This window comes from Natator depressus, chromosome 24, assembly GCF_965152275.1.
Source record: "Natator depressus isolate rNatDep1 chromosome 24, rNatDep2.hap1, whole genome shotgun sequence".
Taxonomy (NCBI): Eukaryota; Metazoa; Chordata; order Testudines; family Cheloniidae; genus Natator; species Natator depressus.
The window spans coordinates 13,340,176-13,367,879 of NC_134257.1; the positions used below are offsets into that span (position 1 = coordinate 13,340,176).

At 55.2% G+C, this 27,704-nt stretch overlaps 1 protein-coding gene across 1 annotated transcript in view; it reads left to right on the forward strand.

Annotated features, from left to right (window-relative positions):
- The first annotated feature begins 396 nt into the window (after positions 1-396).
- Positions 397-27,704, forward strand: part of LOC141977505 (IgGFc-binding protein-like) — a 31,345-nt gene continuing 4,037 nt past the window's right edge. The window contains 17 exon segments of the mRNA XM_074939023.1: positions 397-448; positions 3,871-5,097; positions 5,484-5,866; positions 6,687-6,909; positions 6,912-7,259; positions 8,784-9,382; positions 10,123-10,672; positions 11,402-11,991; positions 12,474-13,047; positions 14,016-14,215; positions 17,311-17,452; positions 18,026-18,357; positions 19,590-20,160; positions 21,019-21,614; positions 23,103-23,667; positions 24,031-24,626; positions 26,104-26,674. Of these exon segments, the coding sequence (XP_074795124.1) occupies positions 397-448; positions 3,871-5,097; positions 5,484-5,866; positions 6,687-6,909; positions 6,912-7,259; positions 8,784-9,382; positions 10,123-10,672; positions 11,402-11,991; positions 12,474-13,047; positions 14,016-14,215; positions 17,311-17,452; positions 18,026-18,357; positions 19,590-20,160; positions 21,019-21,614; positions 23,103-23,667; positions 24,031-24,626; positions 26,104-26,674 (8,119 nt within the window).

The following is a 27,704-nucleotide window of genomic DNA, read 5'->3' on the forward strand; positions in this document are numbered from 1 at the left end:
TGGTCCTCTTTTAACCCTTTGTGGTTGGGACAATATTGGGGTGTGGGAGAGATTGAGGGAGGGCGAAATTCATCTGCATTAACCTGTAACAGACAGGAGGCCCTCCGAGAGCTGGGAATAGAACCCAGAAGTACTGGCTCCCAGTCCCGCTCTCTAACCCACTAAACCCCTCTCCCCTCCCAGAGCTGGGGGTAGAATCCAGCAGTCTTGGCTCCCTGTTGCCTTGGGAATCCCAATTGCCCATCAGTGCTTCCCGCATCCCCATACTCAGTGGGTCCCTGGTCTGCCCACCTCTGCTCCCCCCAGGCTCCCCAAATCCTGGGGCAAAGGTAATCCCAAGCCCCCCACTCCATCTCCCCTGACTAACCCCCTGATTAATCCCCTTGTGTTTCAGCCATGGCGACAAGGAGGATGCTGCTGCTCTGGGCTGGGCTGGCACTGCTGGCAGGTGAGTGGGGATCCAACCCAGGGCTCGGGGAACTCAGGGGGGAGGGTCCTGGGGGCAAAGCAGGGCATGGGCTTACTAGAGCTGGGAGTGGGGCAGTAAAGAGCATTCAGGGGCTGCGACCAGCCCTGGGCAGGGAGGCATGGAAAATTCTCCAATCACCCTGGGTAAATCAGAAGTGGCTCCACTGGGATCGCTGATCCCTCTTTCACACACACTGGTGTAAATCAGGAGTGACTTCACTGGGGTAAATGAGGCTGATTCACCTCTTGCTCACCTCAGTGTAAATCTGGAGTAACCCCCCTGGAGTCGATGGGTCAGATTTTTCTCTCTGTGTAAACTCAAGCTCACTGCTGGGCCAACCCCCTGAGCTAACCTCCGCGGTGCCCAGCATAGTCAGGGTCCAAGGTTGCTGCTCCAGATGGTCACAGTTCACGCAGCCTTGGGGCTGCTGTAATATTTGCAAATTGCTCCTGGTTCAGGGGGTGGGTGGCTGGGACCACGCCCCCTTGCCTTAGCCACGCCCCTATGTTCAATAAGGGGTGTGGCATAACTTCAGCTACTGCCACACTGTACTGGGGCATCAGCCTTCTGCCCACCCCAGCTGGGGCCATGCCCCAGGTGTGCAAAGCTCAAGTGGCTTCAGTTTGCACACTCAGAGGGTGCATCACACTCACTTTTCACAAGCAACGGGGGAGGGGGAGCTGCACAGAGCTCATCAGTGTGTGTGTGCTCATGCATGTGTGAGCATGTATGCTATCGTGGATATGTGTGTCAGTGTGTGTAGATCTCCGTATTTGTTTGCGTCAGCATGTGACTGTGTGTGTTTGTGTATGTCAGCGTGTCTCTGTGTGTGTCAGTGTGTGTGTACATCTGCGTGTTTGTGTGTGTATGTTAGTGTGTGTGGCTGTGTGAGTCAGTGTGTGAGTCAGCATGTGTCTCTGTGTGTCAGTGTGTCCCTGGATGTTTTATGTATGTCAGTATGTGTCTGCATGTCAGCGTCTCCATGTGTATGTCAGCATAAGTTTCTCTGTATGCAACAGTGTGTGTGTATGTGTACGTCAGTGTGTGTACATCAGCATGTGTGTATGTGTGTCAGCATATGTCTGTGTGTCTCTATGTTTGTGTATGTCAGGGTGCGGGGCTGGTTTAGCTCTTCCCTCTGCCCTGCCCCTCCTGCAGCCCAGTTCCCTCCCAGCTGGGGAAAGGGGCTGCGAATACAGATGAGGATGGGCGCAGAGCAAGAGTCTGCTGGCCACGCCCCACTTCAATTTGACCACACCCTCTTTCCTCTTTGGCCACCCCTTTCCTCTCTGAACTCACCCCTTTGCCTGCTGGTCACTCTTGCATTTCCTCTGACCACACCCCTTCTTCTGCTGATCATGCCGCTTGTCCATCTGACCACACCCCCTTTGTCCCCCCTTTTCCTCCCTGACCTCACCCCTTCTCCTGCTGACCACGCCACTGTCCATCTGATCTGACCACACCCATTTTCCCTTTCCTTCTCTGGCCATGCCTTTCCCTCCTGGACACACCCGCTGTTCGACCATGCCTGTTCCCCTCTGGCCATGCCTTTTCCCCGACGCTCAGCCTCACTTGCCCACAGCAGTGCTAGTGCCAGGGAGGGGCATGGTGGTCCCCGCAAGAACCAGTTCCCCCAGGTTTAGGGGTGTTTCCTGCCAGGGTTGAGCTGGCCTTTGAGGCTTGCAAGAGTGGCGGGGAGCCTGGGAGCCAGGACTCCTGGGTTCTGTCCCTGACTCTGGGAGTGGGGTCTCGTAGTTAGAGCAAGGGGTTGGGAGCCAGGTCTCCTGGGTTCCATTCCCAGCTCAGGGAGATGTTTAGAGGTTAGAGACTGGAGTATCTGTGTAAGCGGGGGAATGGTCCCACTATTGTGGGGAACTTTCCTCGCTTATACACGACCCTGGTGAAATGGGCTAGCGAAAGGATCTGGATCCTCGCTCCCACTCCCTTTACCCAGAGGCCTGCCTGACCTCGAGGGCTCCCCTTCCATCTCCTGTGTGGCAGAGTCCTCGTAACCCCAAGAAGGCTGGGCCCAGGATTCCAGGGGGGCTCAACCCCCAACCTGGTCGTGGTCAGTTAGGGCAGGGGCCAGGGTGTCCTCACTCCGGGTGCTCTCTCTGCACTGGACGCTTCCCTGACCCACTGATTGTTACAATCAGTTCAAAGCAAATACAATTTATTAAACAGCAACCAATTAAAAAAATAAGGAAAAAACGGGAAAGGTGAAAGGAAAACCCGTTGCCCCGCTCTGTGGCATGGGGACGTCACAGCCAGCGTCTCTGGGATGTCAGGGCAGTTCAGTCTGTTCCTCACACGTCCCAGGCCCCTGCCCAGGCCCTGGCTGTGCTGCAGGGATGCTGCGGGTCGGACACTTGCACTGGTGGTGGCCACACACCCCCAGGCTCTAGGTGGCAGGACCCTTCTTCCCAGCGTCGCCCCCGCCCCGTCGGGGTTACGATCCCCCCCCAAGTCTGGCCTGCCAGGCGTCTTGGCTGGGGGCATCTCCCTGCGCTGGGTCCACTGCCCAGGGTCCCCATCGCTCTCCCCAGCTGCTCCCTGCACCCGGCTCCGGACAGCCCCAGCCCGAGCCCCAGCTCCAGCCCCAGCTCCACCACTCTGCCTCACCACTGATGCTTCTGCTCTGCCTCCAGCCCCCTGGGCTGCTTCTCTGGCCCCTCTGGCCGGCGCGGCCCTGCTCCCCCGCTCTGCTCGGGCCCCTGCTCTCTCCTGAGCTCAGCCCCACTCTGTCTGACCCAGGCAATTCTAGCTCACCAGGCGGACGGGATCCCCCTGCCTCCCCTCCCCCGCCCCCCCGGCCTCCTGACTCCCTTATTAGCCTGCTCGCCCTGTCAATCAGGCTGACCTGGAGCATTGGCCTCTCCCCATTGCCCCTGGGGACTGTTCGTCTCACGGTCCTGATTTCCCATTGACCCTTCCCCTTCCTTTTGGTCCTGGGAGCTAGCCAACCAAAACCCCACTAAGTTTTAGTAAGGGGCCAGCAGTCCCTTACATTTGGAATCTGAAATCTGGTCTCCTGGCTCATTGCCAGGAGATCCACTGGCTTTAGAGATGAGCTGGCTCCAGACAGTAACAGCAGCACCGGCACTCCGCTCTCACACACCCGACTGTAACATCCTTGGGGTTACTCCTCATCACACTACACCGAGTGAGAGGTGAATTGGCCTCACTGAGTGGCAAGCAGAGCTGTGTGAGGGGCTGCCCATGGCTGGGATGGCAGGGGTCTACAGGTCAAGACTGAGGGGCACTGGCAGAGCAGTGTATGGGTTATTGAGAGCTTTAGCCATTGCTATTAGCTCTTTTCCATCACTAAGACACATAACAGCAGCGCCAAGACCCCCTAGAGCTGCCGGCTTGGTCACCCCTCTCTGTCCCTCTCCCCACAGGCCCCGGCACGGCCACCCCCATGGGCCGGGAGTTCATCACGGCCTTCATGCAGAATTACCAGATTGGCTACTCCCAGGCTGATTTCCAGCTCTTCATCTCTGGCTACTCGCCCTCCACCACTGTCACCGTCGAGATGCGTAAGTCTCAGTTCCGCCACACCTTCCAGCTTGGCCAGGGCCAGACGGTCTCCGTGAAGATCCCGGCCAACGCTGAGATGTCTGGCACCACCAAGTTCTGCGGCACTGTCCTGGTGCAGGCGGACAAGGATGTCTCAGTGATGTCGCTCAATGCCAAGAAGCTGACGGCCGACACCGGCATGGTGTACCCGGTCCAGAGCCTGGGCGTAGAGTACTATGTCCTCACGCCAGCTGGAGATGTCTCCGGGACCTACAAAGAGTTCTCCATCATGGCATGGCGGGAGCCCACCACTGTGGAAATTCACCTGAAGGGCAGTGTGAGGTTCCAAGAGCGGGTCTACCCGGCTGGCAGCAAGATCACTGTCTCCCTTGCGCCCTACGAGGCTGTCCAATTCCAGAGCAACCAGGACCTCTCTGGCACCTGGGTGGTGTACCTGAAGCCGGTGGCAGTGCAGAGCGGGCACAGTTGTGCCCAGAAGAACACCAAGTGCAACCACGTGGCCGAGCAGCTGTTGCCCATCTCCGGGTGGGGCACGGCTTTCTTTGTGCCACCGATGCCCTTCCAGGCCGGCTACGACCTGGTGTACATCATCGCCTCCCAAGTCACACGGCTCACCTATCTCTCTGGCGGGGCCCGGAGGAGCCAGGGTCTGGTGTCTGGGCAGGTCCTGCGGTTGGAGGTGAGTCTGGCCAAACCACTGTACATCTCCGCCAGTGCTGGCATTCAAGTCTTCTTCTTCTGTACTGGCGGGACCCAGGGCACCATGCGTTACGACCCCTTCTTGGTCAGCATACCGGACGTCTCCAGCTACTGCACCTCCTACTCCATTACTGGCCAGCAGGGGTTCAAAAACTATGCCATCATCGTGGCCAAGACCGCATCGGCCGCCGGCATCACCATGGATCGGCGACTCCCGAGCAGGGTGCTCTGGAAACCGATTCCCGGCACGGAGTATTCCTGGGGAGTGTTCAACCTGGGCATCAGGGCCAGTGCCCACTCAGTGGAGAACCCCAGTGCTGCCTTTGGGCTGCTGAGCGTTGGCACCGCTCAGCAGAACGGCTACGGCATGGCCACCCTTAGCCAGAGTGGTGAGTGGGGGGGTCTCTGAGGGAAAGGGGGGCTATGGGGTGTATCTGGGGTCCTGTTGTAATTGTGAAATCTTAGGGTGTTGAGCAGTGTGAATAGCCCCTACGGGGGACCCCATGCATGGATGGGGGTGGGGGTGTCTCTAGGGCAGGGGTGTTGCACAGGGAACCTGGCATGATCCTGCTGTGGTCACCCCAATAGCATTCACAGCAAAATCCATCCATCCATCCATCCATCCATCCATCTCCAATCAATCCCACCAACCATTCTTCCCTTCCATCCATCCCTCCATACTTCACCATGTTATAATGCTCTAAGCCACCAGGTCAACCCACTGGACCCTATGGGTCGACCTGGTGGCCAGTTTGTTTACTGTTATAATGTCCTGTCTATCTCTCTGCTTGCCCTTTCCTTCCCATCCTGTCCTCAGCATCCCCGGTGCCTTCCTGCAGTTCCGTGCAGTGCCAGAAGAAGGAGACCTGCCAGATGACCAATGGCAGACCCGTGTGCGTGGCCACCTCTGTGGCAACTTGCTGGGCGCTGGGTGATCCCCACTACCGCACCTTCGATGGGCGCAACTACGACTTCATGGGCACCTGCACCTACACCCTGGCTAAGACCTTCAGCTCAGATTCAGCTCTCCCAGCTTTCCACGTCACGGCTAAGAACGAGAACCGGGGCAACCAGAGAGTTGCCTACGTGGGCTTTGTGACCGTGCAGGTCTACGGCTACACCGTCTCCGTGGTCAGAAATGAATACGGGCTTGTGAGGGTAAGAGTGTGCCCATCCCCTTTCTTATCTATCCATCAAACTTTTCTTTGCTTTTCCTTCTTCATTTCTTTATTTTTCTTCCTTCATTTCTCTTTCTCCCTTCTTTTCTTTCTTCATTTTTCTCTTTTCTTTTTCTTCCTTCATTAGTCCTTCTTTTCTTTGCTTTTCTCCCTTCATTTTTTCTTCTTTCTTCCTTCATATTTCATTCTCTTTTTCTTTTCTTTTCTTTTCTAAAATAAAAAAATCATTTCTGGTCAAAACAAAAATAAATTAGAAATTTTTGGCAAATTGAAAAGATGACTTTTTTGTTTTGGGTTAAACAAAAGTTTCATTTTGATTTCAACATATTAAATTTTAAAAAATTAAAGGAACTTTCAAATTGAGAAGTTTTCTTGAATTGAAAGATCGAAACATTTTAATTTTTTCTAGAATTTTTTTTTGAGGATTTTTCTTTTTCACTGAATTGTTTTGGTGTCATCAAATCTGCTTTTTTTTGTCTGAAAAACTATTTGAGTTGAAAATTTCCTCCGGCTCTATTGCCAAGCAGGGCTGGGGGTCCACCTATCAGGGTCCCACCTCTAGTGGCAGCAGATGTTTCAGGGGAAGGTGAAGGGAACCTGTGGGAGGTGGTGGCAGAGTTACCTGGCCTGGGAAATCTCTCTTGTAAACACCAGGTGGCTCAAGGTGAAGTGGGTTCTCTTGACTTAGCCTGGGTGGGCTTTGGACTTGCCTGGTTTTTAAGGGAGAGGTTGTTGGGAATAGGACATGGGCTGAAAGTTTTGCGTGAAACAATGACCACTGCTTGTGGTTGCCCTCCCAGGTGAATGCCCAGCACTCCCGCCTCCCCATCTCCCTGATGGAGGGGAAACTGAAGCTTTATCAGAGTGGGGGCTTTGTTGTCATCGAGACTGACTTCTCCCTGAGGGTCTTCTATGACTGGGGCAGCTCTCTGGTAGTGAAGATCTCCAGCAGCTTCTGGGAAAGTGTGCAAGGCCTGTGCGGCAACTACAACGGGGACGCCAGGGACGACTTTGCCACCCCCACGGGGTGCTGGCTGCCAGCCCCGTGGGCTTCGGGAAGAGCTGGAAGGTGGAGGATGGGGACAGGTTCTGCTGGGACGACTGCCACGGGGAGTGCAAGAACTGCTCCCCAGAGCTGGTTGGCAGATACAAAGCTGAGCCCTTCTGTGGCTGGATCACCAAAGAGGCGGGGGGCCCCTTCAGCCGCTGCCACTCCATGATCGACCCCAAAATCTACCTGGACAACTGTGTCTACGACCTGTGTATGAATGACGGCCTCAAGGAGATGCTGTGCCGGGCGCTGACGAGCTACGCCGACGCTTGCCGGAGAGAGGGGGTGGCCATCTCCGAGTGGCGAAGTCTCGCAGGCTGCAGTGAGTGGGGTTAACCCCTGGTTTGATCATGGCAGCTGGTGCCAAAGAAATTCAGAGCACTGGCTGGCTCAGGGGATGGGGCATGGAGTCTTTCCCCTCTAGGGGGCACTGGCTCCCATCCGGCCCTGGGGTGGGGGACTGGCTGGCTCCGGGGGGGCTTGGAATGGGGCATGGGGTCTTTTCCCTCCAGGGGGTGTCACTGGGGGACGTGCTGTTTTAGGGAGGTGGGAACATGCTGGCCCATTTCTGGTGAAGAATTCTGGAAGATCCTTGTTACACATTGCCTGTAACGAGGGGCTGGAGAGAACGGATCCGTTTACTAGCGCACCTGGTCTGGGGAGGAGACCTGGAACCCACGTCTGTTGCCTCTCAGAGCTGCAACAGTGGTTCTCAACCTATTTACCATTGTGGGCCTCATACCAATGTGTTATGTGGGCTGCATCCAATACGACCTGTGTGGCCATGAGGATGTCAAATGGGCCGCAGCTGTGTGCTGATTGGCTGCAGATTGAGAACCACTGCGCGTGATAGTATCAGGAAGTTGCCCTTAATAAATAAGGCAACCACTCCCCCCACCTCCTTCCCATTGTTCCAGTGGGACTGAAACCAGGCTGTACTTATGGGGCTCTGCTTCCAGGCAACGGGGAGTGGGGGGATAGGCTTGGAAGATGGTTAATTTGGGGGGCAGAGCAGGCAGCAGGGAGGAGACTAGGGAGCAGGCGAATATGGGAGGCAGGAGGGAGAGGGAAAGGGTCTGGGGGACAGAGGAATGTTGGGGGAGCAGTATGGGGGGCAAGGAGAGTTTGGGGGGCAGAGGGGAGAATTGTGAGAGCAGATGAGTGATAAGCTGGATGTTTGGGGTCCAGAAGGGGCTGAGGTTGGGGGGCAGGGAGGAAAAGATGGGGTTGAAAGGGGGGCACCAGGGACACACACACAGAGCAGTGCCCATCCCCTCCAGCAGGGGGCAGCATAAACACACACACACACACACACACAAGGACCCATCCCCTCCAACAGAGGACAGTGTTCACTCACACACACACACTTTCTCTCTCTCTCTCTCTCTCTCTCTCTCTCTCTTAACCTGAGACTATCTTGCAATGCACCCTCCCCCAGTTCCCTCAGGACAGGACTGTTTTCTGTGGACTCTGGCCTCTGCCGTGTTGCAGATGACTCCTAACAACAGTTGTTGGTGTTGGTGGGGAGCTGCAGGTTACAGAAGCTGGAAACGACCAACACCCACCTGGCACAGGATATTTATTTAATTTAACCTACAAAAGTTTCATGAGTTTTGACCAATCTCCCCATTTTTCAGTGGGCTGGCTGTGGGATTATTTTAAGTGTCGTGCTTGCCGAGAGCGCAGGCCTCTGGTGCTTGAGCTTAAGGAGAGCTCCCTCAGTGGGCAGCAGTAGTAGAGCTCTTATCCCGTCTCTGAGGCTGATGCAAGAAGCTGGTGGTTCAAGCTGCAGCATGTGCTGAATGCAGCGATATTCCCAGTGACCCATGTCCCATCCCTTTGACAGCTTTGCCCTGCCCAGAGAACAGCCAGTACCGGCTCTGCAGCTCCGTGTGTCCTGCCACCTGCAATGACCGAGCGGCCGCTAAGAACTGCTCCTTGCCCTGCGTGGAGACCTGCCAGTGCAATGAGGGCTTCGTGCTGGATGCTGGGAAATGCATCTCCAAGGCCGGCTGTGGGTGCGAATTTGAGGGACGCCTCTATGCCCCTGGAGAGCAATTCTGGGGGAACGGCGCCTGCACGAGACGCTGCGTCTGCAACCCGCAAACCAGGCAGGTGAGCTGCCAGGTCGCAGGGTGCAGGGCTGGGGAGCAGTGCCGGGTGGAGAAAGGCATCCAGAACTGCTACCCCACCAGCTACGCCAGCTGCATGACCAGCGGGGGCTCCCACTACCGCAGCTTTGACGGGCAGAGGTTCGACTTCCAGGGCACCTGCCAGTATCAGCTCTCCGCGCTGAGCAAGAAGAGCCAGGAGCTGGTGGATTTCCGGGTCCTGGTGCAGAACGCCCGCCGGGGCGGTCAATCGGTGTCCTTCAGGAAAGTAGTGCAGGTCCACGTATATGGAGTGGAGACCACCGTCAGCTGGGCCTATCGGGGCAAGATCATGGTGAGTGAGCCTAGACTGGGGAGACACCAACCGGTCAAGGGCAAGAACCGTCTCCCTAGCTGGTCTGATTCTACGTCAGCCTGAGTTTCCGCACTTCCTGTCCTAAACTCTCCATCCAGCAGTAGCCTCCCCGCAGGACCTATCAGAGAAGTCCAAAGCACAGACGTTGATAGAACCCCTTCCTGAGGCTGGGAAGTGCCCATTTCACAGCTGGGGAAACTGAGGCATTGACAGATTAAGGAACTGTCACACAATCACCCAGCAAGTCTGGACTAGAACCTATCATTACCCCGCAGGTGTAACAAGTGGACCCCACTCACCTCAGAGATGGGAACAGAACCCAGGAGTCCTGGCTCCCAGCCCCCCCTCCCCCCGCTCTAACCCACTAGACTCCATTCCCCTCCCAGAGTCAGGGAGAGAACCCAGGAGTCTTGGCTCCCACCTTCCCCCGCTCTAACCCACTCGACCCCACTCCTCTCCCAGAGCTGGGGAGAGAACCCAGAGCTCCCAATACTGTGCCTTAACCTTGAGACCATCTGTTCTCCTCAGTAACTTGTGGTCTGTGAATCAGCTTCCCTACCCCAGATGTAGCTGCATCTCAGAGCTGGGCAAGCCATCCCTATGTGGCATTATGTGTGCCTGTTCCCCAGCTGCCCCACCTTAGACACAGCTGCATTTCTGCACTGGGGCTCAGTGATCGCTGCACAGTCTTGTATCAAGGTGTCTGTCTCTATCCCTAGGTGAATGGTATTTTGACCAACTTGCCATACCAAGTGGGCACAGGGAAGATCTCCATGTACCAGAGAGGCTGGGATGCCGTGATCCAGACAGATTTTGGCCTCACTGTCACCTTCGACTGGCACAGCGGGGTCACCGTCACCATGCCCAGCACTTATGCCAGCACCCTGGGTGGTCTGTGCGGCAACTTCAATGGGGACAGGAGTGACGAGCCAGCTGGGAAGGCCGGTGCAGGTGCCGGACGCAGCTGGAGGGTGGCTGAGCCCCTTGGCTGCGGCGAAGTCGATGTGGGGGCCTGCCCTGACCTGGAAGCCCTCGCCGATCGCCAGCGGGGCATCAACACCGAGTGCAGGATCATCCTGGAGAACACCGGCCCCTTCAGGGAGTGCCACAGCAGAATTGATCCCGAGGGCTTCTTCCTCGACTGCGTGTCCGACTACTGCGTGTCCAAGGGGCAGTTGGCCGTGCTAGGGCAGGTGGTTGCCGGCTATGCCTCAGCCTGCCAGGCCGCTGGGGTGATTGTACATCCCTGGAGATACCACGTCTTCTGGAGTGAGTGTGCGCCCGTCACACGGCGCTGTCCGCTGGGCAGGGTTCCTGGGCTGGGCTACCACACAGGGCGGGCTGGGCGGCGTGAGGCGCCCTCCTGGTCTCCGATCCATGACCCTATGGATTGCTTTATCCCTAATGAGGGAGAATATTTACAAACCTGGATAATCCAACCAGGTCCCAGCTGGGGTGTATCGGCTGTAGCTCCACTGAAGTTAATGTGGCTAGATCCCAACTCGGGTCAATCAGCCGTAGCCCCATTGGAGACAATGCGGCCACATTCCCCAGCTGGTGAGAATCTGCAGGATTGCATTCAAACCAATTGTGTTACACTGACAAACAGCAACTGAGGGTTTGCTCTGTTTTTATCCCCTGAGCTGGCTGAGAGAATGGGCTTTTCCCCTCTAGGGGGCACTGGCTCCAATCCTGCCCCAGGGTGGGGGGCTGGTTGGCTCAGGGGCGCGGGGAATGGGGCACTGGGCCTTTCTCCTCCAGGAGGTGCTGGCTCCCATCCAGCCCCAGGACGGGGACTGGCTGGCTCGGGCGAGGGCGGGGTGGGGGTGAGGAATGGGGCCTTTCCCCTCCAGGGGGCGCCAGCTCCGATCCTGCCCCAGGTTGTGTGGCTGGCTGGCTCAGGGGGGCAGGGAATGGGGCAAGGGCCTTTCCCCTCCAGAGGGCGCCAGCTGTGATCAGAAACTGCTGCTCTGACACCTCATTCTGTTCCCGTCGCAGAGCCAGCCTGTCCCCGGAACAGCCACTATGAGGTTTGCACCCGGGGCTGCCAGCCGACCTGCAGGAGTCTCTATGCCCCAGTTCAGTGCTCGGCCCAGTGCTGGGAGGGCTGCGTCTGTGATGAGGGCTTTGTGCTGAGCGGTGACCGCTGCGTGCCCATGTCCCAGTGTGGCTGCATCCACCAGGGCTTTTACTACCAGGCCGGGGAGACCTTCCATCCGACATGCCAGGAGCAGTGCGTCTGCCAGGCCGGCGGGGACGTGGCCTGCAAGGGCTTGTCCTGTGGCCCCAAGGAGGAGTGTAAGGTGGCGGGCAGCGTCCGGAGATGCCACCCTGTGGGATCCGCCACCTGCACCATCTCTGGAAGCTCCCACTACATCACCTTCGATGGTGCTGCCGCCAACTTCCAGGGCACCTGCACCTATGCCCTGGCCACGACCTGCACTGACGCCCAGAAGCTGATGCCCTTCACCGTCCACCTGGAGAACAAGCCGTGGGGCACTAAGCAGGTCTCCATGGCCAAGCTGGTGTCCATCCGCCTCTATGGGACCACCCTTTCCCTGCTGCAGGGCATGAGGGGGCTGATCAGGGTAAGTCCTGCTCATGGGACGGGCCAAAGAGGAGCAGACTCCGTAGTGGGGTGGGCAGAACAGTAGGGCCAGTCCTGACCTCTCAGAGACAGCAGAGTGCCTGTTGGCTAAGAGGGGTGTCCCCAGCGGAGCTCTGTCCCCCCATCTGCCTCTGGGACCGGCTCTTCCAGGGCCGTAGCATTAGACGCCCCCTACACAGGGTCAGAGACCTGGGTGGGAGGGGAAGAGTGACTCTGGAGTCATTCGTCTGAAATCTGTGAGCTGGCTCTGGATTTATCCTGGAGGAGCTGCAATCAGAATCCAGCCCTGACCCTATTGCAGTCAGGGGTGACTCTGGATTTACACTGAATCTGGCCCTGGCTCTGTTGGGATTTACGTGCGTAGAACAGAGTGGAATTCAGCTTGCGTGCTTTCCTGTTGCATCTCTCCCCGGCCCCCGTGTCCACTCCCCCTGCTCACACGGGATGCTCTGTCTCTCCCAGGTGGATGGGGTGTCCCACAACCTGCCTGTGGTTGTGGCCGATGGGCGGCTTTGGGCGTATCAGCACGGTGGGAACGTGCTGGTGCAAACCGACTTCGGCCTCACCATGAGCTACAACCTCCTGTACAACGTGAGAGTCACCGTCCCGGGGAACTACCAGGGCCAGACGTGCGGCCTGTGCGGGAACTACAACGGGCGTCGGGACGACAAGTTCCTGCTCCCCGATGGCAGGGCGGCCCCTGATGTGGCAGCGTTCGCCTCCGCCTGGAAAATCCCAGTCCCAGGGGTGGCCTGTGCAGATGGATGCGCCGGGAACAGCTGCCTGGTTTGTGAAGAGACCAAAAAGGACATCTTCAAACAGCGCCACTACTGCGGGCTGCTCACAGCCCCCGACGGCCCCTTCGCCGCCTGCCACGGCGCGGTCAGCCCCAGCGTGTATTTCAACAACTGCCTGTATGATGTGTGCTTGGGCAACGGGGACTCCCAGGTCCTGTGCCAGAGCATCCACAGCTACGTGACGGCCTGCCAAGAGGCCGGGGCCCCCATCCAGGCCTGGAGGAGCGCCTCCTTCTGCCGTAAGTGCCGCGATGCTGATGGGGTGCGGGGGGCTGTCCCGCTCACCCTCTTTGATCTGGGGGGGCATCAGGTCTGGGCATCTCATTCCAGACCCTTAGCTTATCTGTTTCTTCTCATCCAGTCTTTCCTCATCCTCCCAGTCTGGCTCCCTTTCCATCCATGCTGGTGCACAGAATAATCTGAGCCACATGTTCCTTAGTCCTAAAATCCTGCAGAGGGACACAGACTGTGGGTCAGATTCGCAGGCTGGGCGGGAGGGGCTGTACCCTGGAAAGCAGCGACTCTGGAAAGGACCCAGGTGTCCTGATGGAGCCAGCTGCCCATGAGCTCTCCGGGAGATGCTGTGGCCAAGAGGGTGAGCATGACCCTGGGCTGGAGAAGCAGGAGATAGTGAGGAGAAGCCAGAAGGTGGGGTCCTCTTGAGATACGGCATTGGGGAGACCATGACTGGAGACTGTGCCCAGCTCTGGGGGGCTGCACGTCAGACAGGACATCGGAAAAGGGGGCGGGGTCAGAGCTACGGGAATGATCTGAGGGCTGAAAAACCTGTCCGAGAGCCAGGGACTGAAGGAGCTTGATCTAGTGGGTTTAACCCAGAGAAGGCTCAGAGGCTAGTCCTTGTCTATCAGCACCTCCCTGGAGAGGAGATTTCAGGGAGCAGAGGGCTTGTTAACCCAATAGACAGAGGCAGAGCGAGAGCTGACAGTTGGTGGGCTGGGGGATGGAGCCAGAGAAATTGAGACTGGGAATAAAGGGCAGATTTTCCCCAGGGTGGGGAACTAACCCTGGGAACAACTGCCACAGCTACAGGGCAGTTTCCTGCCCTCTGAGTCTTTCTACGGAGATCTCTCTCTCAAAGCTGTGCTCTAGCTCGACCATCAGATCTGGGCTGGGGCAGACTGGTTGCTCATGATGGTTCCTGCAAATCTATGCCTCTGTGAATCAATAATTTCTCTCTTTATTTTAGCTCTGAGCTGCCCAGCCAACAGCCACTATGAGGTGTGTGCTGACCTCTGCACCGTGACCTGCGCCTGGATCACCGACTCCACCCCGTGCCCGGAGACCTGTGCCGAAGGCTGCCAGTGTGATGATGGCTTCTTCTTTGATGGCCAGGGCTGCGTGACTGTGGAGAGTTGTGGCTGCTTCGAACAGGGGAGATACCTCAAGGTACTGCCCCCTGCTGGTAGATGAGGGTCTGATCCTATTACCCCTAACTGGGAACCTAAGACTAGCTCCTCAGTTGGAGCGAAGCAGATTTACAGCCTAGGGGCGCGTATTCTGGATCAAAACACTGGTCCCCTGGGCTTGGCATCCAACCCATTGGCCATGCTTAATTCCCGATCTCCAGAGACAGGCAAAGAACCCTAATGTGCTGCTTGTCATTACATTCTGTAGTCAACTCCTTGACCACACTTTGATGTGTTGTGAAAGATACCCAAGAGATCAAATAACCAACATCAGTTAGCTTTCTTGGTAACAGTTAATAGAGTAGAGCCTGTGTCTGTCCCAGGATATTAGAGAGGGGATGAGTCTGTAGAGTTTCTCTCAGAGTTGCTTGGGGAAGGATTTGATAATATCCTTCAATTCCTGGGTAAATTGTGGTGTGAGGTCTTCTTGGAGTCCTTTATAGGAGTGTAGTCACCCCCTTATCTCTCTACAGCTCAGCTTGGCAGAATTCAGTTTTTATGGTTTTATCATTTCAACCGATAATACTGATGTTTAAGCATTTTTTGTTTTTATCGATTTAAATTTTCACAATGTGCAGAATTGTGGGTTTTAAGCATTTATTTTATTTTGGCTTATTTACATTTTCACAGTTGCGCAAACCTGTGGGTTTGAACCATTTTAATTTTTAAAATTTATTTAAAGTTTCACAGTTGCACAACATTTGGGGATTTGAAGCATTTTTAATTTTTTTAATGGATTTGAGTTTTCACAGTTGCACAAAATTATGGGGGCGGGGTCAGACTCTAATCAGTTAATGACAGTAGTGGCTAAGATTCAAAAAGTTACAACTTTATAACCATTAAAACACAAATTGTCAGCCTCACATCAAAACCCACAACGTGAACAGCCTGAAATCAAACTCTGATCAGCATTGCAGCATTCTTCTTACCTTGCCTACCTGTGAATTTTGACGATTATGGATGAAAATATTTTTGTCCTTGGTTTGTGTGTACAGTGAAATCAGTGTTTGCCGGTACAAATCTAATCCTCCCAAGCCTAAAAAATAGTACAGGAAAAAAGAGTTCAATACAATAGGAACTTCTGGGAAGCTGTCACATGCTGCGTTGTTGAATTCCCCCTAGAAAGAAGGTGTGTCTCCAAAGTTACCGCTCCTTTTTTACACCCATCCTGTTTACAGATAAAAAGGTACTGTAGCCATCATCCAGAGGCTAGATTTAACCAATCATCTTTGTACCTTGCTTTTCGGGTACTGTGGTGTACCTCTTATCCCTGTGTTTTGACACATGGGTGTGAAGACATCTCCTTGGCTTGTACCAGGGTAACACCCCTATCTTAATCCTGACAGTTTTTCTATCAGTTTCAGCCAAAGTTAATGTAGGGCATTATGGGATACTTAGCACAAGTAAACCGGTTTATAGGAAGATGTAGGCCAGTTCAGGCCCTGTAACTTCTATAATGTTATAGTGCTTTGTCTGCTTAATGCATAGTCATAGATTAATCGATTTGTATATTCCAAGGCCAGAAGGGACCACTGTGGCCATCTACTCAGACCTCCTGCATAACAAAGGCCAGAGAGCTGTCCCCAGACCATTCCTAGAGCAGATCTGTTAGGAAAAAACATCCAATCGTGATTTAAAGATTGTCAGTGATGGACCTCACCCGGTGGGAAATAGTTCCAGTGGTTAATTGCTCTCATCATTAAAAATGTATGCCTTCGTTCCCTACGGAATTTGTCTAGCTTCAAGTTCCAGCCATTGGATCATGTTAGATCTTTCTCTGCTAGAGCGAAAAGCCCAATATTAACTAGTTGTTCCCTGGGTGGATAATTATAAACTGGGATCAAGTTACTTCTTAAGCTTCTCTTTGTTAAAGTAAAGAAACTGAGCTCCTTGAGTCTATCACTAGAAGCCATGTTTTCTAATGTTTTCATCATTCTCCTGGCTCCTCTCTGTCCCCATTCCAATTTATCAAAATCCTTCTCGACCTGCAGTCACCAAAACTGGACACAGGATTCCAGTTTCGGTCGCACCAGGGCCAGATACAGAGGACAAAACAATCTCTCTGCTCCTACTTGAGTTGCCTCTGTTTATGCCTCCCAGGATCACATTAGCTCAAATATTTTGGCCATGGCTCATGTTTAGCTGATTATCCATCCTGACCCCTACAGATTAATGTGCGTGGTGGGAATAATACATATCACTAATGTGATTTTTTTATATGCATTAGCCCTGCATATATGGGTCAACACTATGCCACAGGGCTGGAGTCATCTCCCTGATCAGCCTGTTCCCTGAAAAAGATTGGACCCTCCTGTCACTTGCTCTTTCTTCTCGTTGCCAGACAAATTCAAATTGGAAATAAGGCACAGTTGTTTAGCAGCATGGGTGATTAACCAGTGGGACAAATTCCCAAGTGAAGTGCTGGATTCTCCATCCCTTGGTGTCTTCCAACCTCATCTGGCTGCCTTTGTGGAAGATGCTTTAGCCAAACACGAGTGATTGGGCTCAACCTGGGAAAACTGGGGGAAGTTCCCTGGCCTATGTTCTACAGGAGATCAGATGAGATGATCCAGTAGAAATCTAAGCAAGCTCCTGCTGCAGCATCCTCTCTCTAACTTCCTGCAGCAGTGGGTTCCACAGGTTGATGAAGCAGAACGTCCTAAATTCTCCGGCCATCAATTTTAGGGGAGTGACCCATGTATTCTTCGGGTCTAAAGGAAGCAATGGATGGTTCCTTCTTAATCACCCAGGCCTCACTTCATGCCCCCCCATCTCTGCTTCTTTCCAGGCTGAATACACCATGAATTGTTCCTTACAACTGGGAAAGAAAAGGGGTAACTTTGGGGAAGGGAGTCGAGTGGGTTAGAGGAAGGGGGGCTGGGAGTCAGGACTCCTGGGTTCAATCCCTTGCTCAGGGATGGGAGGGGAGCAGGGTCTAGTGGCTAGAGCAGGGGGGCTGACAGCCAGGATTCTATCCTTAGCTTTGGTTTACCTCCAGCAGAAGTTCTCACCAGTGAAAGGAAAATTTGATGTTTCTGCTCTGTGACATGGGATTATTTCCCCTTTTTCAACCAGCCCAATGAGATGGTGCTGGTGAACGAGTGTCAGCAAAGATGCAGTTGCAGCCCAGCCCGAGGGGTGAGCTGCGAGTCCCACAGCTGTGCCAGCAACGAAACCTGTGAGATCAAAGATGGTGTCATGGGCTGCATCAACAAAGGTAAAGGACAGTGGCTGATGTAAACATGCTGTGAGGGGTTATTGGAGCCAGAGTATATAGATAACAAGGAGTCCGGTGGCACCTTAAAGACTAACAGATTTATTTGGGCATAAGCTTTCATGGGCTAGAACCCGAGTATATAGATGATTGTCCATGCTACCAGCTAAGAGTGGGGTCTAATGGTTAGAGCGGGGGGCAGGGCTGGGAGTCAGGACTCCTGGGTTCTATCCCAGCTCCAGGTGAGGAGTTGGGTCTAGTGGTTGGGGTGGGGGTCTGGGAGTCAGGACTCCTGGGTTGTATCCCAGCTCTGGGCAGGGAATTGGGCCTAGTGGCTTAGAGCAGGAATGGAGGCTAGGGGGGACTCCTGGGTTCTTTCCCCAGTTCTGCTACTACCTTGCAGTTATTTAAAGTCTAGCCCTGACCTCTGCTTTGTTCTACTGAGCTAAGTTGTGCTGAACATTTTGGCGGGACACCTCCTTACGCTGATGGGGGAGGCTCTGAGCGTACCCCATGGCAGGTCCCCAACCAGCTCTCATCCCTCCGTCCTGCCCCGGCTGGGCTCTCTCCCTTCAGACCCGTGCAAATCCCTGAGATGCCGGACCAAGGAGACATGTAAGGTCGAGAACGGCCGTGCTACGTGTGTCCCTGACTACAAGAAGACCTGCTGGGGCTGGGGGGACCCGCACTATCACACCTTCGACGGGCTGGACTTCGACTTCCAGGGCACCTGCACCTACACCCTGGCCAAGTACTGCGGGACTGACCCCACCCTGGAGCCCTTCGCCATTGATGAGAAGAACGACAACCGGGGGGGTAACCAGGTTGTCTCCTACGTGCGCCTGACCAACATCTACGTCTATGGGTACAACATCTCCATCCACAAGAAAGAGGTCGGCAAAGTCCGGGTGAGTCTCCCGGGTCGGGTTGGGCTTCCAGCCAGCTCAAGGGCAACATACCACGCTTCACACCAACACAACACAGCATAGCACAACTGCAACACACAAAACCTCATGGCAACACAACACAGCTTTGCACAGCGCAACTGTGGCATGAGACAGCACACATAGCGTCATGCCACCACAACACGCTTCACAGCAACACAACATATTCTTATACACCTGTACCCCCAACACAACACACAGTGCTGCCACTGTATTGTGTATAGTATCTTCCATAGCACCTGCAACACAATATACTGTAACACAGAACACTGACACAATATTCTATATAGCGTTTTCTGTAGCACTGGTACCCCCAACACACCACAACACCCAATGCTGCCATAGTGTTGTATATAGTATCTTCCAATACACCGGTACCCCCAACACAACATAACACAGTACCACAACATTGCCGCTGTATTGTGTATAGCATCTTCCGTAGCACCTGTACCTGCAACACAATACACCACCACTGTATTGTGTAGCATCTTCTGTAGCATCTGTACTCCCAACACAACACACAAGGCTGCCACTGTGTGGATATAGCATCTTCCAATACACCTGTACTTCCAGAACAACATGATTACTAGATTGCTTACAGTACCCTCCATAGCACCCGTACCCCCAGCACACAAGGCTGCCACTGTATTGTGTATGGCATAGAATCCTAGAATATCAGGGCTGGAAGGGACCTCAGGAGGTCATCTAGTCCAACCCCCTGCTCAAAGCAGGACCAATCCCCAACTAAATCATCCCAGCCAGGGCTTTGTCAAGCCGGGCCTTAAAAACCTCTAAGGAAGGAGATTCCATCACCTCCCTAGGTAACCCATTCCAGAGCTTCACCACCCCCCTAGTGAAATAGTGTTTCCGAATATCCAACCTAGACCTCCCCCATCTTCCAACACACTGTCACCCGCAACACACAACGCTACCACTCTACTGTGTATTGCATCCTCCGTAGCACTTGTGCCCCCAGCACACAAGGCTGCCAATGTATTGTGTATGGCATCTTCCAGTACACCAATACTCCTCACAAAACACACACCACACAACGCTGACCTATACTGTATAGCGCATCTTCCAGACTACCCGTACCCTAACACGCCCCGCCCTGCCGCTGCGTTGTCATGCACGCCCTTTCCTGTCCCCGGTGTGGACGGCTGTGACCCTAATGCTCCTGCCCTTCCCCTTTGCAGCTGAATGATGTCATCACCAGCCTGCCGCTGACCCTGGCCGATGGCAAGCTGCGGCTTCTCCAGAGTGGCCTGAGCGCCGTGCTGCAGACGGCCTTTGGCCTGGAGGTCTCCTTTGACTGGAACTGGCTGGTGGAGGTGACCCTGCCCAGCAGCTACTATGGCGCCACCTGCGGCCTGTGTGGGAATTACAACCAGGACCCAGCGGACGACATGGCGACGCCGGCCGGCGCCCAGCCCAGCTCGGTGGTGGAGTGGGCCGCCAGCTGGAAGGTGAGGGACCGCGACCCATTCTGCTGGCACATCTGCCAGGGGAAATGCCCCACCGGCGAGGAGGAGCAGCGGCAGCGCTACCACCGGGACGAGGCCTGCGGGCTGATCGCCAAGGTGGACGGCCCCTTCCGCGAATGCCACCGCAAGCTCAGCCCGGAGAACTTCTTCGACAGCTGCGTCTACGATGTCTGCCTCAACGGGGGTGCCAAGACCATGCTGTGCCAGGCGCTGGGTGCCTACGCCGCCAGCTGCCGCATGGAGGGGGTCGTGGTCCGTGACTGGAGGACACAATCCGGCTGCAGTGAGTGTGGGGCCAGTGGGGAGAGGGTTAGAGCAGGAGGGCTGGGCGCCAGGACTCCTGTGTTCTATCCCTGGCTCTGGCAGGGGAGTGGGGTCTGGTGGTTAGATCAGGGGGCTGGGAGCCAGGTCTCCTGGGTTCTAAGTCCCAGCTCTGGGAAGGGAGTGGGGTCTAGTGGGTTAGAGCAGGGGGGCTGAGAGCCAGGACTCATAGGTACTATCCTTGGCTCTGGGAGGGAAGTGGGGTTTGGTGGTTAGAGCAGAGGGGGACTCAGAGCCGGGACTCCTGGGTTCTATCCCATCTGTGGGACGGGAGTGGGGTCTAGTGGGTCAGAGCAGGGTGGGCTGGGAGTCGGGATTCCTGGTTTCTATCCTCAGCTCTACATCTCCCATGATGCACCAGTGCTATTGACTCCCATGATGCACCGCTTCCCCTTTCCAAAAGGGTAGAGCATGGTGCATCATGGGTGATGTAGTCCAATCACAGAGCTTGGTTTATACATGAGAATGAGGCACCTGAACTGTGGCCCCCAGGAGGCACTAGGACAACATTTCTGAATAGAACTTTTTAGATTTATTTTTGTTTGTTGTCAGCTGAAATTTTCACCCAAAATAGACATTTTCCATGGGGGAAAATCCCTCATTTTTCAATCAACACTCATGTTTCAGGGTATGACTGACTGCAGGGTCAGGAAGGGATTTTTCTCCAGTCTGCAGCTAGCTGCTGCGGGTGTAACACTTGAGTGTGTAGCATCCTCAGAGAGAAGTGGGATACAGGATTGGCTGGACCACGGTCTTATGCACTGGGACAGGTGTTTGGTCAGTTTTGTTGTGGTTAATTCTCCCCCAACTCTGATCCCAGCCCTGCCCTGCCCTGCGAACAGCCACTACAAGGCCTGTGGGAATGCCTGCCCGGCCAGCTGCTCTGACCAAACTTCCCCCTCCTCCTGCCGGGAGCCCTGTGTGGAGACCTGCCAGTGTGACAACGGTTACGTCCTCAGCGCCGGCCAGTGCGTCCCCGTGGGGAGCTGCGGATGCGACTATAATGGCCGATACTACAAATCCAGTGAGGAGTTCTGGGCCGATGAGAACTGCCGCTTTCGGTGCAGGTGTGACCCCAGCCTGGGCATGGTGGTTTGCCAGGAGACCAGTTGCAAGGCCAGTGAGAGATGCGCCGTGGTCAATGGGATCCGTGGCTGCCATGCAATCAGCTACTCCACCTGCATGGCCTCCGGGGACCATCACTACACCACCTTCACTGGGCGAAGATATGACTTCCAGGGCACATGCATCTACCAGCTGTCTGGGCTCTGCTCCAAGGACCCCACACTAACCCCCTTCAACGTCACAATCCAGAACAACCGTAGCAGCAGGGCCTTGTCCTTTGCTGAGGTGGTGACCGTGGAGGTATATGGCAGAACCATTGCAGTCAGCCAGCAGCACCCTCTCAGGATCCAGGTAGGGACGCAGCCATGGCCCTCTGAAGAGTGGGGCTCTTGGGGCCAGATCCCCAGTGGGTGGGAATGGGCCATCACTGAAGTGGAGTCAATGGGGCCAGATCCCAGCTGGTGGAAATCCACAGAGGATGTGGGCTCTGGTGTCTGTGTAAACCAAGGAGCCCATAGTTAAGCAGATAGCTGGTATGTTGGAAAATTTCAGTGCCATGTTGTGTGTACGATCCACAGCTACATAATGGGGGTGGGGGCTCAGTAGGGGGTGCTCTCCCTCAATGTCAGTGCTCAGCCCAGCTGCTCAGCGCAGAGCTGCGGTGCAGGAAATGGGGAGGAGATTATTGTTACAAAGGTCAAAGATTCTACTCAGCTGTTTCTTGGTGATTTTCAGGCACAGGTCTCCAGGCTCTGTAGAAAGAATATGTACCGCTCCTGTTTAATTAACAGGGAAACTGAGGCACACAGCAGGACAAAGGCTTGCCCAAAATTACATAGACAGTCAGTGGAAGAGCTGGGAATAGAACCCAGGAGTTCTGTCTCCCAGCCCTAACCACTAGACACCACTCCCACCCGGAGCCATGGATATGTCATGGATTCACAGGACTCGTGCTTTCTCTCGGCTCCGTACGATACCTGCGGGGAACCCCCTTCAGTGCGACAGCCCTTCTCGGGGGTCAAGCCATAGGCCCCTCCTCCTCCTGAAACCACCTCTGAGCCCTCAGCACATCTCTCACTCTGGGCCCCCTCAGGGAGTCCACTTGCTCTGGACCCCTGGGGCCTTGACTCCAGAGGGAGTAATGCCCCCTGTTCTCCAGACTGGAGTGACTCTCAGCCAGCATAACACAGGAGGGTTTATTGAGCATCTGAACCCAGCAGACGAAACTCTCTGGGCCTCAGGCCTGGCTTCCCTCAGCACAGCTTATCTAAGTCTCCCCTGCATCCGGGTGAGCTCTGGCTGCTCTCTCTCTCTCCAGTCCAGCAGCCCCCTCCTTCCAGCTGAACATCCTATATCCCCTTCCCCAACAGCTCCTCCCCTGTCCTTTGTCCATCCCAGGTAAACATGGTGCTGGGGCCCCTTTCGTCTGTCCTTTATTCCCTTCCGGCTGGAACTAGTTGGTCAGGTCACCGGGGTCCTCTCTTCTCAGCCTATTGTCCTCCCACAGGCCAGAACCGGCTGACTGTCAAGCTGGGGTGGGCCTGTTAGTCACCAGGTCACCAGTTGTTAGGGTTCCCCATCGCCAGGCCATTGTCCGGGGGTCCTGGCTGCTAGGCGAGGTCACACCTGGTCCTCTGCAACAACAAACCCTCTCTCACCACCTTGTTAAACAGGCAACACAGGGAAACTGAGGCTCACACACACTATTCATGTAAAACACTACAAAAATCCTTAACTTCATCACAAGATAGAACTCTGGAGTCCTGGGTCCCTGTCCCCTGCCCCCTCCTTGCGGTGTTCATTCAAAATTAAGCCCTGGCCATGCCATGTCTGTTCCAGGTTGATGGAGTCTTTGTGGATCTGCCTTACTACCACGAGGAGATGCTCCAGCCCTACATCAGCGGAGCCCAAGTCCTCATCAAGACCGCCTTCGACCTGAGGGTGACCTTTGATGGGAGCAGCCTGGTCCAGGTCACCGTGCCCAGCACCTACGCCAATGCCCTCTGTGGTCTATGTGGCAATGGCAACCAGAGCCCCGGCCAAGATCTGATCATGAGGGATGGGAGCCGGGCCGCCGACGCCGTCCAGTTCGCAGAGAGCTGGAAGGTGGGGGAGGTCCCAGGGTGCTCGGACAGCTGCACTGGGGACTGCCCAATCTGCAGTGAGGCTCAGAGACAACCCTATAAGGGAGACCAGTACTGCGGGGTCCTCACCAGAGGGGACGGGCCATTCAGACAGTGCCACGGGGCCATCGACCCAGCCCCCTTCTTCAATGATTGTCTCTCCGACACCTGCCAGTACAAGGGGCATCACTCGGCTCTGTGCGGCGCGATCGGCGCCTACGTGACGGCCTGCCAGGCTGGGGGCATCCAGATAGGGCCTTGGAGAACAGCCTCATTCTGCAGTGAGTGTCGCCTGTGGGACGCTACTTTAGGGACTGGCGTGTGCGCACCAGCCCCTGCTGCTGGGGACACGGGGAGTGGATGTCAGAATTTCTCACCCACGTGCCACGCACATTTGTGGCTTCCTGCTATCTAATGGAGATTGGCCTGAGGCTCACGCAGCTTGGGGAGGGATAGAACCCAGGAATCCTGGCTCCAGCCCCCCCTCCCCCCCAACCACTAGACACCACTCCCCTCCTAGAGCTGGGATAGAACCCAGGAGTCCTGATTCCCAGTTTTACACCCACCCCAGTTCTGTCCACTGGACCTTAATGGACCTTTTATCTCACCCCCATCTGCACGTTCCCTCTGATCTTCTCCTGCAGGCCCCACCTGCCCCCGTAACTCCCACTACGAGCTCTGTGGGAGCGGCTGCCCTGCCACCTGCCACGGGCTCTCGGTGCCGGATGGCTGTGACGCTCCCTGTGCCGAAGGGTGTTTCTGCGATGCCGGGTTCCTCCTGAGTGGAGACCGGTGCGTCCCCATCGCGCAGTGTGGCTGTGTGCACCAGGGCAGGTACTACAGGAAGGGAGAGGAGTTCTACGCCAGCGCCTCCTGCTGGGAGCAGTGCCGGTGCCAAGACAACGGGGTTGTCGAGTGCCAGGAGGCCTCCTGTGGAGCCAACGAGCAGTGCAGGGTGGAGAACGGAGTCCTGGGCTGCCACGCCACGGGCTGTGGCAAATGTACCGTGACCGGTGATTCCCAGTACCTGACCTTGGACGGACGGGCCTTCGACTTCCAGGGCTCCTGTGCTTACACCTTAGCCGAGCTCTGCAGCAGCAGTGCCCGGCTGGCGAACTTCTCTGTGGTGGTGGAGAAGGAGAGCTCTGGCGATGGTCGCGTGGCTCGGACGAGGATGCTGGTAGTCTCTGTCCATGGCTACGCCATCACCATGGAGAGGGGGAGGAAATGGAGTGTTGTGGTAAGGTCCCCGTGTGCTTTGAGCCCCGTTGCTGGCCAACTCCATATTTGCTGGTTATTCCGCAGCCTGACCCGGGTGCCCTGACGTCCAGATGTAGCATGGCTGGAGTGGAGGGGAGGGATGGCCCCCATGGTGAGGGTGCTTGGGAGATTTGGGTGCCAGTCCCTGCTCCATCAGAGGCTGACTGTGTGACCTTGAGCAAGTCCCTGTACATGTAACCTGGGTGTTAGCCCAAACCCTTCCACTGTCCACATGGAAAAACCTCTGACCTGGGGCTTTAAACCCTGGCTAGCTGACCCAGCTCCTGGTGGGTTAGAACTTCAACGTGGGCTGGCAGCTGACGCAGGCTCAGTCATTCGAGTGTGGATGGTCCTCCAGTGCCTCCCCACAATTCCTGCCTAAGGACAGGCAAGTTCTCTCACAGTTGACTGGGAAAGGATCCCAGAGTGTCTCATCACTCAGGCTATGCCCCCAGGCAGAACGGGCGAGCCTGGAGACGGCGAGGGCACGGGAATGCGGGGAGGGCTCTGCAGTGGGGAGGCACACACCGAGGCTCGGCTAAGCTCAGACTCGAGTACCAATCACTCGGGTTAGCTGTGCAGTGAAGACAGATTCTTCGTCCATCTGTGCCTCAGTTTCCCCAGTTGTACAATGGGGATAATGGCACTGCCCTGCCTCCCAGGCAGATTGTCACAGTAAATATGCTACAGGGCTGCTCAGATACCAAATTAATGCAGACCAGATAAGGACCTAGAATAGAGCCAGGGCACCTGGACTCTATTCCCAACTGCTCTGCTGGTTGACCGTGGACAGGTCCCTTCCCCTTTATGTGCCTTATTTCCCCCGACTGTATAACAAACTCCCCTGCGGCACCACAGTGCCATTTCAGAAATATTTTGGTGTTTTGCTGAAAAAAGTTGAAATTTTCCTTGGGGCTGGGGTGGGAAAATGCCAATGAAGTGAGCTGTAGCTCACGAAAACTTATGCTCAAATAAATTTGTTAGTCTCTAAGGTGCCACAGGTACTCCTTTTCCATTTTCAGAGTAGTTCTACTAAGTCAGAAATGCCGGTGGTCTCATATGCCGAGTCTAGAAGTAGTCTAGCCCCAAGAGTGGGGCAAAAAATGGTGGTAGTATGGGTTATATCTTCACAAATGTCGGGGCAGCCTCTCCCCAAAATCCACCCAACCTCTCCCAATTACATTTAAATCAAGATCCTGCATTAAGCTAAGACGAGATAAATAAAGAAATAGACAGCAAGAGAGAGGCCTTGGCAATTTGTCTCGTCCAGGTATGTGTCCTGGAGGACTAGCTAGAGGAGAGACAGAACTTGGCCTTGCCTAGGAAGAAGAGCCAATATGGGCCCGAGTCCCAGGAAGCCCCAGTAGATCAGCCTATGGAAGTTACATGACAAAACTCAAGTCAGTCTTTCCGGAATCTAATGCAGTGATGGGCAAACGTCCCTTTCCTTGGCACAGGTGAACAGGGAGCTCTACGCTCTGCCTCTGGCCCTAGACAGCGGGAGAATCCGCGTGAACCAGGAGGGGAAGAATGTTGTCGTCCAGACCGATTTTGGCCTCAAATTCCTTTACGATGCTTCCTACTACGCCTTGGTGTCCGTCCCCAGCTCCTACAAGGGACACGTGTGCGGCTTGTGCGGCAACTTCAACGGTGACAAGAACGACGACTTCCTGCTGCCCGGTGGGAAGAGCGCCCAGAACGCGGATGAGTTTGGGGCCTCCTGGAAGGTGCCCGTTGATGGTGCCACGTGCGCCGATGGCTGTGGTGAGAGGTGCCCGGTCTGCGATGCAGCCAAGACAGCGCCGTACCAGGTCGAGAGCTCCTGTGGGCTGATCAGAGCCACCTCGGGTCCCTTCAGAGACTGTCATTCGCTGGTCAGCCCCACCGAGTACTTCAACCATTGTCTCTACGACATGTGTGCTGCCAATGGGGTGGGAGAGACCCTCTGCCAGAGCCTCCAGGCCTACGTGGCCGCGTGCCAGGCAGCTGGGGCCAAAATCAGAGCCTGGAGAACGGCCTCCTTCTGCTGTAAGTTTATAGAGCAACCTACAGCCCTGGGCTGAGGTAACTTCCCAGACCTCATCCCTCCTCTGTCTGCTCCCCCTCCCGCATCATCCCCACTCCCTGGGACCCCAGATCTCTTGATCACAGCCCTCTCCTCACCCTACCACTGCCCCACCCCCCAAAAAACCTGATCAGCAGCAGCAGCTTGGTCTTTAAAAAACCAAACAAACTAGAAAACATCCAGAAAAATAACTTGACTTGCTCAGGCCAAGGAGTCCCTGGTGGAGCTGGGAATTGAACCCAGAACACTTAAAGGTGCGTCTTAAAGGTGCGTCTCCATGGCAACACAACCAACCAACCCAGCCAAAAAACCAGAGCTCGGTCTGTGAATAGGATTGGGGGGTGGGTCTCAGAGCCCTGATGGGAACATCTGCACTGTTATTGACCCACGTAGCTATGTTGCTATAGGCATATGGGCATACGCTAAATAAGCTGCAGGTGTGGCTGAAGGCAGTAGCGGAAAAGCCTGCAGGCCCCTGTAACAGTAGCATAGCCAAACTAGCTAAGGTTCAAGGCCTAAAGACTTGATACAAGCAACTAACCAATAGATGCCATCTTGTGACAGACGGTCACAAGACAAGGGTGCTGTTATAAGCCAAAGTGCCGACAGGTAACCACAAGACACCTGTTTGTACCAGCTTTAGCCGCGTAGGCGACCTAGCTATGTCAGTGTACACAATACAGCTGTGTCCCTCTGATATAAGTGCCCTAATACACCGACATCATAACTCCACCCCCGTGAGAGGCGTAGGGCTTTTGTCAGGGTAGTTAGGGCAAGGCAGTGTCCGTGTAGACACTGCGCTCCTTACAACAGTTGTTGGCTGCTTTTTCAGTTTAAACGGCTCCATGCAGAAAGCTGGGCAGTTGAGCCTGACTGCCCCTAGCTCCCTGCTCTGAGCCAGGCTGTGCCTGCCCGGCTCCCCGCTCAGGGAGGTGTGAAGCCCGAGTGGCTGCCCCCTGCTCCTGGCTGGGAATGGGGAGGCATGAAGCCCAA